Source organism: Dendrobates tinctorius, unplaced genomic scaffold, assembly GCF_039654945.1.
Source record: "Dendrobates tinctorius isolate UK_male_01 unplaced genomic scaffold, ASM3965494v1 ptg000039l, whole genome shotgun sequence".
Classification (NCBI taxonomy): Eukaryota; Metazoa; Chordata; class Amphibia; order Anura; family Dendrobatidae; genus Dendrobates; species Dendrobates tinctorius.
This window is the reverse complement of record NW_027361707.1, coordinates 14,867,486-14,886,894: the sequence shown is the minus strand read 5'-3', so window position 1 is coordinate 14,886,894 and position 19,409 is coordinate 14,867,486. Positions and strand designations below refer to the sequence as shown.

General features: G+C 48.6%; 1 protein-coding gene across 1 annotated transcript; it reads right to left on the bottom strand.

Moving 5' to 3' along the window:
* Positions 1-15,112: 15,112 nt before the first annotated feature.
* On the bottom strand, positions 15,113-17,983 carry LOC141088429 (uncharacterized). Its single transcript, XM_073574487.1, has one exon. It carries the CDS (start codon positions 17,188-17,190, stop codon positions 15,664-15,666), a length of 1,527 nt encoding a protein of 508 aa, XP_073430588.1. The 5' UTR covers positions 17,191-17,983; the 3' UTR covers positions 15,113-15,663.
* Between the last annotated feature and the right edge of the window lie 1,426 nt (positions 17,984-19,409).

Here is a 19,409-nt window from a genome sequence, read left to right as displayed (position 1 = left end):
AAATGTATGTCCCATCCCTATTGGATCTATACAAGCCCCAATTATCATAAAGTTCTTTCAGAGACATAAGTCTGGGGTGTTAGGGCTGGCGAAACGCACGAAATTATAAATAATAGTAGGTGCGTTCGCAGCCCGGGGTCCACCGTGCAGAGGTGGTACACTGCTGCTAGGTAATGGCGGAAGAATAGAGCGGCGTGAAAACAGTCACACGTGGATTACGTCACCCAGTGTGAACAAGAGCGAACTCTGTTGACTCACAGAGCCGCACAGCCGCTGAACGCAAATACCGGAGCCTGTTTAGCTCACAGAGCCCGGCCAAAAAGCGCACAGAAAGCGGCCACAGAACTCTACCCCAAGGAAACGGGGTTAGAGTTCCTCTAGGCCCTCTGAGCATGCGGCGTCGCTGCCGCGAACGCCACTATAGACGCTGGCTACGGAGTGTGGAGCACGTGCACTGTGGCGTGCCGAGTCACTGATGGGGACTAATGCCTGACTCCGACTCTCCTACCTACACCTAAGCCTGGGCGCTAGCAGGCTAGGCTGCACAACACATGCGTACCAAGGATAGGGGTTTCATAATGAGTCAGTCACCAGAGACATTCATACGTGCATACATCACTCACTCCTCATGGTCTGAAAATACAGAGTATCCTAGCGCATGGCCGAGCGGCCATGCGAACCTTTTATAGCCGCGAGCGTCCGTAACCTTCCTGGCTTCTCAGATGGGCCAATCCGAACAGGAGCAGGACCTGAGCACGTGACCTTCGATCTCCAATGGGAGTCACTCCATGGGCATGCTCAGTGGCCCGACATGAGGACTTAGTCCAGGGGTCCTCAAACTTTTTAAACAGGGGGCCAGATCACGGTCTCTCGGACCATTGGTGGGCCGGAATATAGTTTAAAAAAAAATTAGCACCAAATTCGTAGGCACTCTGCACATATCTTATTTAGAAATCATAAAACAAAATAGGAACAAATACAATATTAAAAATGAAGAAGTAAAGTTAAATCATCAAACTTACCGATTCTTTTGGGTTCTTCGAATATCCTACACTTCGAGTCAATTTTTTCTCTTTCTTGATATTGTTTCCTAGGGATTCAAAATTGCTATTAGTAAAATACCAACATATATACAGCGCTACAAAAACAATATACCAGCAATAAAATTGCCCATACAGAGACATACAGACTGCACTGCCCATCAATGCAGCCTGATCAGTGTCCATCAAAGCAGCCTGATCAGTGCCCATCAATGCAGCCTCACCAGTGCCCATATTGGTGGAACTCCACTTTTACCTCAGGCTCAGACTAGTGTGGTGCAAGAATCCCCAAGAGGCAGCATTGGTCCCTAAAAGGCAGGTAAATGTCCCCAGTAAGCAGCACAGGTCCCAAATAGGTAGCACAGGTCCCCAATAGGCAGCACAAGTCCCCAATAGGCAGGTAAATGTCCCCAATAGGCAGCACAGGTCCCCAATAGGCAGGAACAGGTCCCCAATAGGCAGCACAGGTCCCCAATAGGCAGGAACAGGTCCCCAACAGGCAGGTAAATGTCCCCAATAGGCAGGTAAATGTCCCCAATAGGCAGCACAGGTCCCCAATAGGCAGCACAGGTCCCCAATAGGCAGGTACAGGTCCCCAATAGGCAGCACAGGTCCCCAATAGGTAGCACAGGTCCCCAATAGGCAGCACAGGTCCCCAATAGGCAGGTAAATGTCCCCAATAGGCAGCACAGGTCCCCAATAGGCAGGAACAGGTCCCCAATAGGTAGCACAGGTCCCCAATAGGCAGCACAGGTCCCCAATAGGCAGGTAAATGTCCCCAATAGGCAGCACAGGTCCCCAATAGGCAGGTAAATGTCCCGAATAGGCAGCACAGGTCCCCAATAGGCAGGTAAATGTCCCCAATAGACAGCACAGGTCCCCAATAGGCAGCACAGGTCCCCAATAGGCAGGTACAGGTCCCCAATAGGCAGGAAAATGTCCCCAACAGGTAGCACAGGTCCCCAATAGGCAGGTACAGGTCCCCAATAGGCAGGTACAGGTCCCCAATAGGCAGATACAGGTCCCCAATAGGCAGGTACAGGTCCCCAATAGGGAGATACAGGTCCCCAAAAGGCAGATACAGGTCCCCAATAGGCAGATACAGGTCCCCAATAGGTAGCACAGGTCCCCAATAGGCAGGTACAGGTCCCCAATAGGCAGATACAGGTCCCCAATAGGCAGCACAGGTCCCCAATAGGCAGATACAGGTCCCCAATAGGCAGGTACAGGTCCCCAATAGGCAGATACAGGTCCCCAATAGTCAGATACAGGTCCCCAATAGGCAAATACAGGTCCCCAATAGGCAGATACAGGTCCCCAATAGGCAGGTACAGGTCCCCAATAGGCAGCACAGGTCCCCAATAGGCAGGTACAGGTCCCCAATAGTCAGATACAGGTCCCCAATAGGTAGCACAGGTCCCCAATAGGTAGCACAGGTCCCCAATAGGCAGATACAGGTCCCCAATAGGCAGCACAGGTCCCCAATAGGCAGATACAGGTCCCCAATAGGTAGCACAGGTCCCCAATACGCAGCACAGGTCCCTACTAGGCATGTAAACGTCCCCATTTTGCAGCACAGGTCCCCAATAGGACCCGGAGTTAAAAAGAAAAAAAAAAAAACAGTACTCACCTATGTCCCCTGCTGTTCTGAAGAGGCGCCCGCTCGTCTCAGTCTTCTTCCGGCACAGGCGGCGTGACGTCATTAGGCCGAGCAGGCGGCGTGATGACAAACACGTCGTCTGTGTGGTCTCTGCTGCATACTGAGGGCTTCACAACGCCTTTCCTCGGCGCCTCGTCCCGCCCGCGAGTTTTCACTCTGCAGTCTAGTTCTTTAGTGGGCGTGTCAGGGGGGTGGCAGTGTTTGTGAGCTGCAGCGCTGATTGGTTCATCACGGCTGCAGCGCTGATTGGTTCACCACGGCAGTGAGGGCGGTGCAATCAGTGCGGTTAATGTCAGCCTGGCCAGGGGCCGGATAAAAGTCCTTCGGCCCGCGGGCCGTAGTTTGAGGATCCCTGACTTAGTCCCTTGAGATTCTCGCTGCTGAGCAGCCTGCATTGCCATAGCTGTGCCAGAGGTGGTCTGGGCAGAGTGCCGTGACCGACGAGTTTGCTGAGCAACCTCCTCGGGAGCAGGGCTCGGGATTCCCGCTGTGCAGCAATAGGAACCCGACGCCTAACATTACACCCCTCCTAGGGCCCCCCCTCTCTGAGCCTCGCTCCGCTCGAATTCAGCAATGAGAAGTGAAGCATGGATGTTCTCCACCGGCTCCCAGGACCGAGCCTCTGGACCATGACCCTTCCAATCCACCAAATAAAACTTTTTGCCCCGCATCATCTTGCATCCCACAATGGCATTGACCTCAAACTCGTCAGACGACAGGTCTGATGTCCCGGCAGATGGTTCAGAAAACCGGGACATGTGAACCGGCTTAAGGAGAGACACATGAAACGTGTCAGAAATAGCCAAGTGTGGTGGAAGGGCTAGGCGGTAGACCACAGGATTGATCTGCTCAAGGACCTTGAAAGGGCCAATATAGCGCGGTGCGAACTTAGCGGATTCAGCCCGCAGCCTGATGTTTCAGGCAAAAAGCCACTCTAAGTCGCCAGGGGTGAAGGTCAGAGCAGGACGCCTGTGTGCATCAGCGGAGGCCCTCATTCTCTCCTTGGAGGCCCGGATAGCATCCTGCGTGCGATCCCAAATGTCAAGTGCCTCCACCGCCCAGTCTGTCACCCTAGAGTCGGTGGATGACACGGGCATGGGCACGGGGACGCGCGGATGCTGGCCGTAATTTAAGAGGAATGGAGTCTGACCGGTGGAGTCGGCCACAGCGTTGTTCAAAGCGAACTCCGCCCACGGCAGCAAGGATGCCCAGTCATCCTGCCTGGCCGACACAAAATGTTGCAGATATGTCACCAGGGTCTGGTTGGCTCTCTCCACCAACCCGTCCGTCTCGGAATGATAGGCCAGGAGAGATTTAGCTCGATGCTGAGCAGAGAACAGAGCTCTCTCCAGAACCGAGACGCAAACTGAGGACCCCGGTCGCTGACTTATCCGGCATGCCGTGCAGGCGGAAGACATGTTTAATAAACAACGCTGCCAGGCCTGTGCAGAAGGCAGCCACGAGAGTGGCACCAGATGCACCATCTTGGAGAAATGATTGGTGACCACCCAAATGACGGTGCTGCCACTGGACTTGGGCAGACCCACCACAAAGTCCATACCGACCATCTCCCAGGGCCTGTCCGCTACCGGCAGGGGATAGAGTAACCCAGTGGGCCGCTGCCGAGAGGACTGATTCTGGGCGCATGGGACGCACACCTGAATATAGTCCCTGACGTCACGGGCATATGCGGCCACCAGTACGTCCTTGCAAGGAGATCAGAGGTCCGTTTGGTCCCAAAATGTCCCCCCACCCTGGACGAATGAGCCCAAGAGAGGACCTCCGGTCGCAGATGGGCAGGGACAAAAGTCTTGCCTGGAGGTACTGACTCGAGAGCAACCAGAGCCACGGTCCTCAGGCTCTCCGATGGGACTATCAGCCGAGGCTCCTCCTCCGCTGACACCACGGAGCGAGAAAGAGCATCGTCCCGGACGTTTTTCTCCCCGGAGATAAAATGCAGGGTGAAATGGAATCGGGAGAAGAGCAAGGACCATCTGGCCTGGCGAGAATTCAGCCGCTGGGCTGTCTGTAGATAGACCAAATTTTTGTGGTCGGTGAACACCTGGAAAGGGTGTCTCCACTCTGAGAAGGCCAGCTTCATTGCTAGCAACTCCCTGTCCCCGATGGAATAATTCCTCTCCGCTGGTGTGAAGGTCTTAGAGAAGAAGTATGGGTGCTTCCGACCTTGCGAGTCCTTCCGGAACAGGACCGCTCCAGCACCGACAGAAGAGGCATCCACCTCCAGAATGAAGGGCTTATCTACATCGGGGCGATGTAGAATGGGAGTGCTAGCGAAGTGGAATTTAATAGAAGCGAAAGCCTTGGAGACAGTCTCCGACCACAGTTTGGGGTTTGCACCCTTCTTGGTGAGGGCTACCAAGGGCGCTACCAAAGTTGAGAAATGGGGAATGATTTGGCTGTAATAATTTATGAACCCCATAAAGCGCTGCACCGCTTTGAGAGAATGGGGTTCTTGCCAATCCATCACCGCCTGTAGTTTGGCAGGATCCATGGCCAAACCCTGGGCAGAGATGATGTAGCCCAGGAAAGGCAAGGACTCCTGCTCAAACACACATTTCTCCAACTTGGCGTAAAGGGAGTTTGCCCGCAGGAGATCGAAAACTTTGCGAACATCTCTCCGGTGGGAGTCAATATCTGGAGAGTAAATGAGAATATTGTCCAGATAGACTACTACCGAGGTGGTAAGCATATCCCGGAAGATATCGTTCACAAAGTCTTGGAAGACGGCTGGCGCATTACATAGCCCGAAGGGCATCACCAGGTATTCATAGTGCCCATCTCTGGTGTTAAATGCCGTCTTCCATTCGTCCCCCTCACGGATGCGAATCAGGTTATAGGCTCCTCGCAGATCAAGCTTAGTAAAAACTCTCGCTCCCCGTAGCCTATCGAACAGTTCCGATATCAGGGGTAGAGGCTACTTGTTCTTAACGGTTATGGCTTTAAGACACCTGTAATCGATGCACGGATGTAATTCTCCATTCTTCTTTTGGACAAAGAAGAATCCCGCTCCCGCCGGAGACACCGACTTCCTAATGAATCCTCTTGCCAGATTCTCCCTGATATACTGAGACATGGCTTCTGTCTCTGGGAGAGATAGGGGGTAGACTCGACCCTGGGGAGGCTCAGCACCGGGCAAGAGGTCAATAGGACAGTCGTAAGGGCGGTGCGGCGGAAGGGTCTCCGCCGCCTTCTTGGAGAAAACGTCTGCATACTGCTGGTACGACTTGGGAAGCGAGGAGAGATCTGCGGGAACCTCAGAGGTAGAGAGAGTCTCAGTGGAGCCGTCTGGTGGGTGATTTGGGACGGGAGTGTCGCACCATTCACCACTCTGATAGTGACTGGTTGAGGTAGCAGGATCAGGGGGATTGCGTGTTGTTGGGCGAAGGCAGACAACATGAAATTGCCCTCCGCCCCAGAGTCCACACAAACCTCCATAATCAGAGTGGAAGAATTGAACTCTAACGCCCCTTTAAACAGGAGCTTGGAGGAGAAAGTCGCTGTGTCTAGTAGGCCCCCTCTGATAACCACTAGATGTGAGCGTTTCCCGACCACTGTGGGCACTGGTTAGCAACATGCCCAGTCTGCCAACAACGGAAACAGACTGGAGATAGCCATGCAGGCCGGGACTTGGACCCCGTGCGGGACACCTCCATGGCCTCTGGAGGCTCGGGCGGCTGACCAGGAGATTCCAGCGGTTTAGCAAAATTTGGCGACAACCTATATCGCTGGCTGGACTTGGAGCGCTCCAGCCCTCGCTCGGTGAAGCGAACGTTAATTCGGGTGGAGACCGTAATGAGCTCCTCCAAAGTGGTGGGCACCTCCCTGGTAGCCAGGGCGTCTTTGACATGATCAGCCAAGCCTCTCCAGAATATAGGTATGAGAACCTTATCTGGCCACTCCAGCTCGGAGGCCAGAGTTCTGAAGAGGATGGCATACTGGCTGACCAGAGACGGACCCTGGGTTAGGGTCAGCAACTGAAGTGCGGTGTCGTGCGTGACCCGAGGTCCCAGGAACACCTGCTTCAGAGTGAGCAGAAAATGGGTGGCACTCTGTACCAGGGGATCCCCACACTCCCACAGCGGGGTGGCCCACTCCAAGGCCCTGCCCGACAGGAGGGAGATGATAAATCCCACCTTGGCCCGCTCAGAGGGAAATCGTGTGGCCAGCAACTCCAGGTGAATGGAGCACTGACTCACGAAACCCCTGCTTGATGCATTATCACCCGAGAACTTCTTGGGCAGCGGGAGGCGAGACAAGGTCGGGGCAGGGCTGGCCGTGGAGACACGGGCGACAGCCTCTGTAGCTGCTTGAACAGTGGCCGAAGTAACATCCGCAGCTGAGGTGGAACGCTCTAGCGCTGCCAACCTACCCTCCAGCTGCTGGATGTACCTGTGCAGTCGTTGTTCGTCCGCCATTACTAGCCAGACCCTGGTGCTAGGATAATGTTAGGGCTGGCGGAACGCACCAAATTATAAATAATAGTAGGTGCGTTCGCAGCCCGGGGTCCACTGTTCAGAGGTGGTACACTGCTGCTAGGTAATGGCGGAAGAATAGAGCGGCGTGAAAACAGTCACGCGTGGGTTACGTCACCCAGTGTGAAAAGGAGCGAACTCTGTTGACTCACAGAGCCGCTGAACGCAAATACCAGAGCCTGTTTAGCTCACAGAGCCCAGCCAAAAAGCACACAGAAAGCGGCCACAGAACTCTACCCCAAGGACACGGGGTTAGAGTTCCTCTAGGCCCTCTGAGCGTGCGGCATCGCTGCCGCGAACGCCGCTATAGACGCTGGCTGCGGAGTGTGGAGCACTGTGGCGAGCTGAGTCACTGATGGGGACTAATGCCTGACTCCGACTCTGCCCTACCTACACCTAAGCCTGGGCGCTAGCAGGCTAGGCTGCACAACACATGCGTACCAAGGGTAGGAGTTTCATAATGAGTCAGTCACCAGAGACATTCATACGTGCATACATCACTCCTCATGGTCTGAAAATACAGAGTATCCTAGCGCATGGCCGAGCGGCCATGTGAACCTTTTATAGCCGCAAGCGTCCGGGACCTTCCTGGCTTCTCGGATGGGCCAATCCGAACAGGAGCAGGACCTGAGCACGTGACCTTCGATCTCTAATGGGAGATCACTCCACGGGCATGCTCAGTGGCCCAACATGAGGACTTAGTCCCTTGAGAATCTCGCTGCTGAGCAGCCTGCATTGCCATAGCTGTGCCAGAGGTGGCAGCAGCAAGCAAACCCATGGAGGTGGTCGGGACAGAGTGCTGGGACCGACGATTTTGCTGAGCAACCTCCTCTGTGGCTGTGGAGGAATGGGAGACCACCGGGAGCAGGGCTTGGGATTCCCGCTGTGCAGCAATAGGAACCCGACGCCTAACATGGGGTCAATGTATAACATTTCCCCTGAAGGTAACAATGTATTTCCTGTAGACAAGAGTCACTTTTCTATCTATGTGTAAACACAGGTACCTTTGTTATCCAGATACCAGAAAAGACCTTTCCTGCCTTAACTACCTGTCTAATCTATAAACCTTCGTCTACACACAATATACATCCTTATTGACACTGCTGGGGTCTGTTACTTCAACAAGGAACTGCCTGCATTTTAATTAGGATGGTCACTAGCCAACTATACCCAATTTCCTACTTCTTTATATCCAATGTACCAGTCTAAGAGACTCAGGATGTCAGCTATTGATTCCTTACTGGAAATCTGTGTAAGATGGGAGGGGGATGAATGCCCACCTCACTATGGGCTATAGCAATTTTAATATTTTCTATGACCTTTATCATAACTCCATTGAATTGTGTATTCTAATGCATTATAGGCTGTCCACAAAAATCACAAAGGCAGCTCTGCATACCTCAGATATGGGCCGGGGCAGACACAAAAAGTAGAGGGCGCCTGTGCAAGACAAAATTGTGGGCCCCCTGCTCAACAATATCTCATCATAGAGCACCCTTTTATGTACCTCTCAGGCTGGTTTTACACTAGCGTTTTATCGCGCAGCGCGTCGTGCGCTATCGGTCGCACGCACAATGGTCCCCTATCTTTAAAATGGCGGCGCAGTGTCTAGCGATTGCACACGTGGCTCAGCGTTTCAGTGCGCTGCGCATTTATCAAGTGTGCGACCGGACGCTACATGTTGCATTTTTTGTTCCGCCCAACCTTGTTAAAAATGCGTATGCACGCGTCAGCGCACGCAATGCGCAAAAAAATAGCATTAGAGTCTATTGGGGCGCTGACGTGCGCATTGTAGTGCGCATGTTAGCACTTTGCAAGTGCGCGATTTCAGAGAAAACAATGTCTAGACACTTGTTAAATCCACTCCCTAACTAAGCAACATTGTTTTGGTGGAGGGGACATAAAAGAAGGGCTTTGTAGTGCCAGATCATCACTCTCCAGACAGACTGCAAGACAAGACAACACCCAGCCAGCGAGAATCCATTATAGTTTGGAGAAAACAGCACTGTAATATGTGAGTATAAACCAATGTATGTGAGCCTTTTCTTTTAAAAAATATATAATGTACTAATGTTTTTTTTTTTCCCCAGCATGTCTTCTGGATCAGAATATTCTCCTACCAGGCAAGAATTGGCAGACGCAGAGCATGAGGTGAGTATTTTGCTGCCTTTTTGTAAGTATACCTGCCTCTACAAATGGGTAATTATTTCTGTTCTTTTTCAGACCTCAGTATTGGACCAGCCAAGTGAGCCGGAGCAGCGTCCACAAGGCACGGCGGGAAGGAGACGCACTGTAAGTATCCTTTTTTTTTTTTTTTTTTTTTTTTTTTTTTTGCCTATTAATGTTTTGCATTCTTGTTTTTCTGGCCTGCTTTTCTCCCTCTTTTTTTTTTTCATCTATATCATTCTCCACAACTACAAAGATTCTAAATGTGTTTCTTTTCTAGGTTCCACAATGGGATGAAGACGTGTATCTCGACAATGAGCAAATCATCAGCCTTGTCCAGGAGCGTGTCCCGTTGTGGGACAGCCGTGACCCGCAGTACAAAGACATTGTGGTGACCCGGCAGCTCTGGAATGAAGTGGCCGCAGCGTTGATGGAGGGCTGGGACAGCGCCTCTGCAACTGTCAAAAAGGCGTTCAGTAAGTATTTCTCTGTTGTGTGATGCTGCATTGACTCTTGTTCCTGATGATACATGTGTGTTTATTGAAAGATATATACTTGCAGTAAACACACAGGTGTCCTCAGGTTCAATAGTGTACACATTGTGTATTGTCATGCTGTATATTTCATGCTTCACTCTTGTTCCTGAGGATACGTGTGTTTATTGCAAGATACAGTATATACTTGCAGTAAACACACAAGTGTCCTCAAGTTCAACAGTGAATGCATTGTGTATTCAATTTGTTGGGATGCCGCCTTGACGGTTTGTCAAGTTCACTCCGGTGTGTGTTGATAAAGATGTTACCATCTGTGCATTGTATAATATAATTTTCTTTTTCTTTGCTATTTTCTCAACAGTGGACAAAGTCCGCACACGTTGGCGCTCGATGAAGGACCGCTTCAACACTGATGTTCGTGCTGAGGGACAGGTTCGCAGTGGCTCAGCGGCAAGGAGAAGAACCAAGTACCGCTATCATCCCACGTTGGAATTCTTACGACCAGTCTTGCCACCAGAGCGTAAGTTTTTTTTTTTTGTTTTTTTTTTTGGTGTTTTATTGAACCTAATCATTCATTTTCTATTCCACAGCTGATCCGTCTTGAAAATGCTTGATACTAATGTTTAGCTTTTGTTTCCACAGCACCTGGAGCAGCACCCTGCAACCTGTCCCGGGAGCGGTTCTTCATCGATCGACCTCGGACCCGTCCCACCATCCGACAGCCAGGAAGCAAGTTGCAGGTCAACAACACAGACAGCTGGTGACCAGAAAGCGGGTCAATCATGTGTTCCCCTGTCCCAGGTCTCTGCCACTGGTTATGCGGGCACTACCCGCCAGCGGCAGAGGGCCTTGGACAGGCCTGTCTTGCCCGAGTTCATGTACTTGAGCGAGGCCTTTCAGGCCAGCCTCAAGACGCTGTCCGAAAGAGTGTAAAGTGGATTTTCACTAATGAAACGTGGTTTTAACTACATGGGACACCTCTTCCACTCATCCGCACAGCGCCTTGACTGGCTGGAGGCCGACCTCAATAGACCAGCGCACCATTTCTTTAGTAAAATTGAACGGGGCATGGCGGATCACCTTAGTCCTGAGCAACAGCTGACTGTGTTACACGCCTGCAACACTGCTTATTTGCAGGCTATGCAGCAGAATCAGTATGTTCAGCAGTCAGTGTTGTCATTCCCACCTGTGCCACCACTGACTCGCTTCACCACAGTACCGACTTCTGTTGCATATCAATGCACGGCCACATGCATTCCTAGTCAAGCCGGACACCACAATACAACACAAATGCCGAGTGCTGCTGGACACTCCACCACCGCCACCACCATGTCAAGCGCTGCTCCAGTCTGGAGCACCAGTACTGCCACGGTGACATCAGCTTGGCGCACAAGCGCAAAATCATCTTAGGCCACAGCAACCTCTTCTCCTGTTCGGAGCACAGAGAGATCATCATCTCCGGATCGGAGCACCGCCACTTCTTAACTGTATGAGGGCACCGCCACAACTCCTCACCATTCAAGGACCACCACCACCACCCCTCTTCAGAGGAGCACCACCACCACCCCTCTTCAGAGGAGCACCGGCACCACATCTCTTCATAGGATTACTGCCACCACTTCGCCTCCTCATAGCACTGCCACCACTCATCAGCGGAGCACCGCCACCACTTCGCCTCCTCATAGCACTGCCACCACTCATCAGAGGAGCACTGCCACCACTTCGCCTCCTCATAGCACCGCCACCACTCCTCATCAGAGGAGCACCGCCAACACTTCGCCTGATAGGAACATCACCACCACTTCTCCTACTAGAAGCACTGCGCACAATTCACCTTCGATGATCACCGACACCACAATCTCTCCTCCAAGGAGCACCGCCAGCACCACCACAGAGCACCCTAGGGGAGACCCACATTCCTTATTTTTTTTCTGCACGATCACGTTCCACCAGCTCTAGGCGTTCAAGTAATGTAAGGCGGTCACACGGTGCTAGTCAGTCCAGGCTGGTGACTCCTGCCCCAAAGAAGACCAAGAAACAAAAGACTTTGTTAGTCAGTCCCCCCTCTCCTTCTGATGTTTCTCAACCTGCCTCCTTTTCCATGCCTGAACTCCCTTCCCCCACAAATTTAGTTGCCCCTTCACCTAGAACCCCTTCCTCAATTTCCAGCCGTCCCTCCTCTCTCCACACCCCTAAAGTATCCCATGCTTCCCACAAACCTCCTGCAAAGGGAAAATAATTTTTTTATTTTGTAACTTAAAAAATAAAAGTTTAATATTTTTTTTTCTAAAAAGGTCTGGTTAATGTGTCTTTTGCCGCATACACACACTGCGCCGTGCACACACTGCGCCGTACAGTTTGCTGTTTTGGGAACACATAGCTCCAGTAATGACACATGTTTCGTGTGTCAATCTTGGAGATATGTGTTGTCAAAACAACAAATCTATATGACTTGCAATTTCCAAATCCCCTCAGTGTCTTTTCTCAGGTAATATCACACAGACTGAATAGAGTACGGTGTTGAGTGCAAGGCCTATCTATTGTTAACTTGCCTTGTATCCGGTGTTTTTTAACATCATTTAACTGTTTGGAATGCAATCCCAGGTTATTATAGATAGACCTTGTAAATAACCCCATCCTCTTTTCCAGGGTTCCCCAACTCCAGTCCTCAAGGCCCACCAACAGATCATGTTTTCAGGATTTCCTTAGTATTGCACAGGTGAAGCAATTATCACCTGAGCAATACTAAGGAAATCATGAAAACACGATCTGTTGGTGGGCCTTGAGGACTGGAGTTGGGGAACCCTGCTCTATTCATTGTGTGGAAAATACACGCCATATGTTCAGTAACCTGGCCATGTATCAGAATTTTAAATTAAAAAACACAGTATAGTACAGGTATAAGCACAGGTGTTTTATTAACATACAACCAAAAACAAATTGCTTTACACCATTTGCTCTTGCCATGCCACCCGTCCTACATCAGAGTTGAAGTAGGCCGCAAATTGGTGCCTCATTTGCCCTACTTCAACGGATGACCTGAGAGGGTGCTGGTTAAATTCTGGCAAGGGGTTAGTAGCGTCATCATCGAGTTCAAAATGCAGGTGCTCTCTAACCATCACAAAATTGTGTAGTACAACACAGGCCTTCACCACCTCATCCACGGTTTCCAGTTTAAGGTTAATGGCTGTGCCGAGAATGTGCCATCTGGACACAAGTATACCAAAGGCACACTACAGTTCTTCTTGCCCTGGTCAGCCAGTAATTAAAAATCCGTTTGGTGTGGGCCAAGTCCCGGCTGGAGTAGGGTTTGAGGAGGTTTTGGCACATCTGGAATGCCTCATCCCCAACCATTACAAAGGGCTGTGGCGGACCTTCGGTGCTGGGAAGAGGCCGTGGCATGGGAAAATTGAACTGGTTGCCATACAACCTCCGGCCCATGTCCGAGTTCTTAGAAGCCTGGGAGTCATTTCCACGGCCAAATGCCCCAATGTCCACTGCAGCAAACTTACAGTCTGTATCAGAAATGGCCATGAGTACTGTAGAGAAGTACTTTTTATAGTCCTGATGTGTTTCCCATCCACCGAACCCAAACAGTTAGGAAAATTGCAGACAGTCCAGAATCTTTCTGCATTTTCAATCCACTTTTCCACGGTGGGCAGGGGCATAAATTCTGGACCGAGAACGTTCCACAAAGCCCGGCAGGTGTCTGCAACTATTCCAGACAAGGTGGATATTCCTAGCCGCTACTGGAAGTGCAGTGAAGATTTGGTCTCTCCAGTAGCCAGGAATCTGTGACACAAAGAAAAAAACAAAATTAATATTTTTGTGTATGGATTTTTACCACAACCAAAAACACAAAAAAGGGCATACCAATGAATAAAAATGCATCTTTTTCTTTAATAAATGGTAGAAAAATAATGCTGCAGCCCAAGTACATGTCAGTTCAAGAACTCTGCCAACACAGAATAGTACAACAGAGAACAAAAAAAATTAGGCAGGCATTGGTTTTGCAATATTACGTACCGTAATGTGACCAGGAGACGTTCCTCAGGAGGAACCACACGACGGAGCTGTGTGTCCTGTCTACGGATGACATTTTGTACACGACCAAGCAAATCCCTGAAGCTTTGTTGGGACATCCGTGTGTAGTCAGTAAATTTATCCGGGTTTGCCTGGAGCTCGCTGTAGAGGGAGTGGTTCGCTCCACGGCTCTCCCGGAGTTCAATAATAGGATGTATCCACAAACGACGACGCTGCCATCTTCGCTGTCTCTCTCCCTTTGTTCATGGCAAGCAACTGCATAAGCCTGAGCCGTCCTGATGTCCAGATCCAAGTTGAAGTGAAAACTCTTCCAGCAAAGATCCATGTCAAGAAAAAAAACAAGCAAATGTGAAGAATAGCTGTAAACAGGGTCCATATAAAGAATTCCAATAACACACGCCCACTGCTGTCCAATTGGTGGAGTCTGTTGCACTAATTGGTCAAGGATTATTACTCGTGATTGTGACATCATGCGCAGTAAAAACGCAAACGCATGAAATACGCTTTAAAACGCATACAAACGCTGCATTTTTTTGTCTTAACGCGCACGATGAGGCGAGAAAAAAACGCAGCGTTTACAAGCGTTTGTAAGCGTTTTGTCATGAGTTTGATGTGCGCACGAAACACAGCGCAAAAAAACGCTAGTGTGAAACTAGCCTAACACTTCCCTAATAATTTTAAGTCAAGAAAATAATTAGTAATTTGCATTGTGCACTCTAATAGACTGTCGGAAGTAAAACTTAAGTTGGTAGTGGGGTCCCCAGCCACTGCTTCATCCCAGCATTTCAAAGCTCAATTCTCAGGATTGAATAGGTGATAACCAACTCACATGGGAATAAACCTTTTAATGGGTTTATGTCAAGTTTGGAAGTTTTCCCATATTCAATGGAGAACAGATTCGCAGTCTTGACCCCCTCCACTAAAAAAAGGATCCCCAGAGCTCCATTTTTGGGATCGGTTGGGGTACTCAAAGGTTGAGAAGTTATTTCCTTTCCTATTGATCTTCAAAATTTGGCACAAAGACTTTAATCATCTGCACCGTACAATTGCAACGGTGGCCAGGAAATGGGTTTAAAGGGTGATCTGTCATAATTTGGGTTGTCGGGATCCCTCAGATTACTCTTTCATCTGAAGGACCGATGTTCTTGGGTGTGAAGCATCATATGTCTCTAATTAAATCAGCTCCGTGGAGAAGAACTACACAGACACCAGCTGTATGGTACAACTCAGGATGCCTCCAAGACGCCTCTGGCTTATCAGTTAGGCTTCCGTCTTTTATAGTAAAGAATTTAAACATTTTACAGACATGCGCAGTACAAATGATTTTACAACTTGTTTTAGACAAAGAAAGTCATTTAGGCGAAAAAGCAGAGGTATTTGACCTTAGTTCACAAGGGAGATGTCTGAGACATCTCCTCGAAGAAAAGATAAGGTTTTAAACAAGAGAATGCAACATAGACAGAACTCAATTTAACTCCTTCAGTTCCTATCATTCCCCCCTTTGACATCTTCATTTTTCATCAATCTGGAACACTGGGTCCTGCAACGACAGCTGATAGTGCCCTATTCACCAGGTACTATCCCAGGCCGACGGGTTGCCCGAGGGAGACAGGCATCTTCTTTTACCTTCTCCATCCCCTGGTTACTAAGGCCACGTCTGTCATCACAAGAGTACGCTCCTTCATGCCAGAAATGAGATGTCAACCTGAAACCTAAAGAAAACAGTTATCAATTTTGGCATATGTTCTGTCATTAATTTATCTATTTCATCTATACCTGTACTTTTTCTTACATACAGAAAAACACCAAAAAACAAGTTTAAAAAATACATATATTACGAAGATACAAACAACAATACGTAATAGACTTAGTATAATCCCAGCTATCCAGCCTCCAATACCCTTAAACCAATTAGCTGGATTAAGAAAAGAGAATGTATCTGACCACCAACTATCCTTAGTACGATCATTGTCTTTATCGTACTGATCTCTAAGTCTTTGAACATCCTCTATTTTTGATCTTAACTTTAAACTACTGTTGGGATCTATATAATGACAGCAAGCGGGTCCGATGACTTGACACATACCTCCTTGCGCTGCAGTTAAATAATCTAATACTATGGTATGCTGATTAGTGACTATGATGAGCTGATTTTGGACAGCAACGGTGGTGTTCAATATATCCAATATATCCCATATTTGGTCATCTAAGTAATCTGTAGCCCTGACTAATTTATCCCACATTTGAGTGATCATAGGATAAATAAAAATAGAGCTGACAATTTTATTAGCCACACTCATCTGCACTATATGTGGTCTCCCAGAGAGGCGAGGTGTATTATCAGCAGCTCTTTTGTATAATGTATGTTTGGGTATTGCCTTCATATCTAATTGTTGGTTTGGAACGATAAAGGTAGCCGGAGTCAAACGTCCCAGAGTACAAGTACCTCTTACCCCTACTGGCAACCATTTATATGCATTGTCTCCACATATCCAGTACATGTCACTAGGTAGGTCCCATAGGGCTGAATGTTGTAATACCAGTCTATGGACTAAATCTATGAACGCAGATACATTCTGAAGCATACACCAATTTGGAAGTTGTCCTAAAGGGCTACAATACCCTACATCGGGATTTCCACAGGTGGGAGTTCCTTTCTCATATCCAGATGACTCGTTACAAGGTATATTACCTGAAATATTAATACAAGTTTCGTTAGTGCCCTGGGGAAATAAATTGGAATACTCCCAGGACGTATTATGCAACCTTCTTTCTAGCAGTATTGGCTTAAAGGCATCAGTAGAGTGAGAAGTTACACTAAAACTAACTTGTAGGCTATACATTGGAATTTGCCCCAGGTAGGTTAATCGAGTTCTATTCCTGGGTACCCAAGCCCCCCCTTTATATGCCAGATATTGAAGGTGTGTATTACTTCCTGAAAGGTTACCCTGCCACCAAGGGTATCCTACCCATCCCACAATAGGTATACCGACAGTTGTGTTCCATAACTTCACATTATTTGTGGCATTATTAGCAAGTGTATCAGAACAACTGGTCCAGGCAAATAATTCCTCGGGTGGCACAGGAATAACAAGGAACGGAATACTAGTGGCTGATACTGGTGAATGTGTGCAGATCCAGCAGTCTGCTGGAGACTGAGTGTCTTTTGACCAATCATTCAGTAATTTTTCATGATGTTGTATAAACTTATTATTCAAGGACATTGGAGAATTTAGATTGTCCCACGCAGCTACCATTATTACAGAAAATGCAACAAAACCAAACCAAAACATTATGCACTCTTATGCTTTGTTAATTCCTGTGGCTAGTTTGCATTGTGATGCGTGGATCCAGTTTGGTCGTCCCTCCAACTTAACAGAAGTAGGCGTTGTCAGGAGTACTTGGTAAGGTCCTTGATATCGGGGTTCAAGGGTCTTTCTGGAGTGTTTCTTGACATATACGTAATCACCAGGTTGTAGACAATGAGTTCCTTCCACACTATCTGGATCTGGAATGGAAGAGAAAACTAGAGAATGCATTTGAGTTAAATGCTTTTGCAACTGGATTACATAACTTGTCAAATTATCCACATTAAGTGTTAAGACCTGTGGGTAGTACAACCCTGTGTTTGGTGGTCTTCCAAACAGTATCTCGAAGGGTGACAGTTTAGTTTTCCCCGTGGGTGTGTACCTTACTGAGAATAATGCTAATGGGAGACACTCTGGCCATGGTCTATGGGTCTGCTCCATGGTTTTCTGTATTTTCAATTTCAGTGTCCCGTTCATTCTTTCTACCTTCCCTGAACTCTGTGGGTGGTAGGGTGTATGAAATGCTTGTTCTACACCTATCATTTGCATTACATTTTGCATTACCTCAGCAGTGAAATGTGTACCTCTGTCTGATTCAATTGTCTCAGGGACACCGAATCGTGGTATTAGTTCCATCACCAGTTTCTTTGCAGTAGCTCGAGCTGTAGCCGTTTTCACCGGGTAGGCCTCTGGCCATCCAGAGAACATGTCAACACACACCAGAACATATTCATATGGTCCACTTCTGGGGAGTTGAATGTAGTCGATCTGTAGTCTCTGGAAGGGATATAACGGCCTAGGGCTGTGTTTCAGTGGAGTTTTCACCACCTGTCCGGGATTGTGTGCTAGGCATATGGGACAGGTGGTACAGTGTAGCTGCGCCACCTTCCCAAACCCGGGAGCAATCCAATCGTTCGTGACTAGGCGTGTCATTCCATTGGCGGACATGTGAGTTGGAAGGTGAACTGCTTCTGCCATCCTTGGGTACAAAACCCTAGGCAAACAGTACTTCTGATCTTTCTTCCACATTCCGTTCGTCTTCTCAGCTCCCATCTTTTCCCAAGTTTCCTTGTCCGTCTGAGCGGAGTCTTCTTGGAACTTTTGTAAGTCTGTAAACAATTCTGATGCATCCTTGTGCACTATGTTTACTTTTTCTGGAGTCCCCAAGGCAGCTTGCTTCGCCGCCTGGTCTGCTTTCTCGTTGCCTTTTGCTTCCATGTTGTCTTTTCTGGTGTGTGCTGGCACCCTCATAACGGCCACCCCCTGTGTCTGGGCCACATTCTCGAGGATTTCTCTGATCAGTGTGGCATGTTTTATGGGTGTTCCTGCTGCTGTCATGAAACCCCTTGTGCGCCACAAAACCCCAAAATCATGTACTATCCCAAAGGCATATCTTGAGTCAGTGTAGATATTTGCTGTTTTTCCTTTGGAAAGTTTTAATGCCTCATTCAGAGCTGTCAGCTCAGCCTCTTGTGCGGACATGTGGGGTAGAAGTGCCTTTGCTACAATAGTCTCATGTGGTGACACTACCGCATATCCTGTGTGGAATTTTCCACTTTCATCGGCATATCTGCTGCCATCCACAAAAAATATAAAGTCTGGATTTGACAATGGTGTGTCTGTGACATTGGGCAAGCCAACAACTTCTTGCTGCATCAGTTCTATGCAATCATGTTCAACCTCGTGTGGGGGCTCAAAAGAAAGCGATAATGTGTTCTCATCTATATCCCCCCCTTCAGAATCTGCAATTGGCAACAATGTAGCCAGATTCAGATTCTGAGTTTTAGTAAACGTAACATTAGGAGGCATAAGCAAGGCACATTGCAATCTGAGTTGTCTTGCCATAGAAATATGTTTAGCAGAAACCTGATTCAGGATACCGTATATGTCATGTGTGGTACAGACAGTTAGTGGGTTATCCAGTACAATATCAGAAACTTTGTCAAGTAGCAATGCGATTGCAGAGACTGCTCTAACACAGGATGGTGTTCCCTGTGCCACAGAGTCTAATTTGGCAGAATAGTATGCAAGGGGTCTATTCTTTTTGTCATGTTTCTGTGTCAAAATGCCAGTAGCATGCCCTCTAATTTCAGTGGCCATCAGTTGAAAGGGTATATCATAGTTAGGTATACCTAATGCTGGGGCTGACACTATGGCCTTCTTCAGATACTGGAATGAGTCTCGTGCAATGTCAGTCAGTTGGA

Bases quoted from the DNA above. Each gene is read 5' to 3' on its own strand.
- LOC141088429 (XM_073574487.1), bottom strand. From the start codon at position 17,190: ATGTTTTGGTTTGGTTTTGTTGCATTTTCTGTAATAATGGTAGCTGCG.